Source organism: Rhinolophus ferrumequinum, chromosome X (genome assembly GCF_004115265.2).
Source record: "Rhinolophus ferrumequinum isolate MPI-CBG mRhiFer1 chromosome X, mRhiFer1_v1.p, whole genome shotgun sequence".
NCBI classification, from domain to species: domain Eukaryota; kingdom Metazoa; phylum Chordata; class Mammalia; order Chiroptera; family Rhinolophidae; genus Rhinolophus; species Rhinolophus ferrumequinum.
The window spans coordinates 47,106,204-47,107,346 of record NC_046284.1 but is presented as its reverse complement, the minus strand read 5'-3'; the positions used below and the strand labels follow the sequence as shown (position 1 = coordinate 47,107,346).

Below are 1,143 nucleotides of genomic sequence, written 5' to 3'. Positions count from 1 at the left end.
TAATGACAGTCTATTCAATAAATGGTGCTGGGAAACCTGGACAGACACATGCAAAAAAATGAAGTTGGACCACCTCCTTACACCATATACAAAAATAAATTCAAAATGGCTTAAAGACTTAAATGTAAGATCTGAAACCATAAAATACCTAGAAGAAAATATAGGAAGAAACTTCTCAGACATTACCCGGAGTAAGATTTTTACTGATATACACCCTCGCTCGAGGGAACTAAGAGAAAAAATAAACATGTGGGTCCTCCGCCATTTCAGAAATGGCGGCTCAGCTGGGCGGTATGTTCTCCGGGCAGCCACCGGGGCCCCCGCCACCCCCGCCGGGACTCCCGGGCCAGGCTTCGCTGCTTCAGGCCGCGCCAGGTGCCCCGAGATCTTCTCCGAGTACCTTGGTGGATGAGTTGGAGTCATCTTTCGAGGCTTGCTTTGCTTCTTTAGTGAGTCAGGACTATGTCAATGGCACGGATCAGGAAGAAATTCGAACCGGTGTTGATCAGTGTATCCAGAAATTTCTGGATATTGCGAGACAGACAGAGTGTTTTTTCCTACAGAAAAGATTGCAGTTATCTGTCCAGAAACCAGAGCAAGTTATCAAAGAGGATGTCTCGGAACTAAGGAACGAGCTACAGCGGAAGGATGCTCTGGTCCAGAAGCACGTGACCAAGCTCCGGCATTGGCAGCAGGTGCTGGAGGACATCAGCGCGCAGCGTAAAAAGCCAGCTGATGTCCCGCAGGGCTCGCTGGCCTACCTGGAGCAGGCTTCTGCTAACATCCCTGCACCTATGAAGCAAACCTGAGTTAGAGCCGGCCTGAACCGGGCTACTGTATGAGTCAGCCTAAGCCCAGGGTTTTTGCCAACACCACTTACTGAGGACAGTTCGTTTTAGAACTCGTTGCCATACAACGAGATGCTTTTAGTTTCATGCTCCCATATAAAAATCTCCCATTTTTATAAGCTATTATTTCTTTAGTACTTTATAAAATACCTATAGCTTTTGTAAACCAAGTAAATTTTTTTGTAGCAAAGTTTAGACTTAGTGTGACGCCATGGACAGATTCCTTTTTATGTTTTGTTTTTCTGCTTGTTTTTATTTTTTACATTTTTGTATAACTTAATCTCTGTGTGTTTCT

At 45.0% G+C, this 1,143-nt stretch overlaps 1 protein-coding gene across 1 annotated transcript; it reads left to right on the top strand.

The window, feature by feature from the left end:
* Positions 1–262: 262 nt before the first annotated feature.
* On the top strand, positions 263–894 carry LOC117029957 (mediator of RNA polymerase II transcription subunit 28-like). The gene has a single exon (XM_033119353.1). The coding sequence runs from the start codon at positions 273–275 to the stop codon at positions 807–809; it is 537 nt and encodes a 178-aa protein (XP_032975244.1). The 5' UTR covers positions 263–272; the 3' UTR covers positions 810–894.
* The last annotated feature ends 249 nt before the right edge of the window (positions 895–1,143 follow it).

Excerpts from the sequence above, each read along its gene's own strand:
- LOC117029957 (XM_033119353.1), top strand. The coding sequence starts at position 273 with ATGGCGGCTCAGCTGGGCGGTATGTTCTCCGGGCAGCCACCGGGGCCC.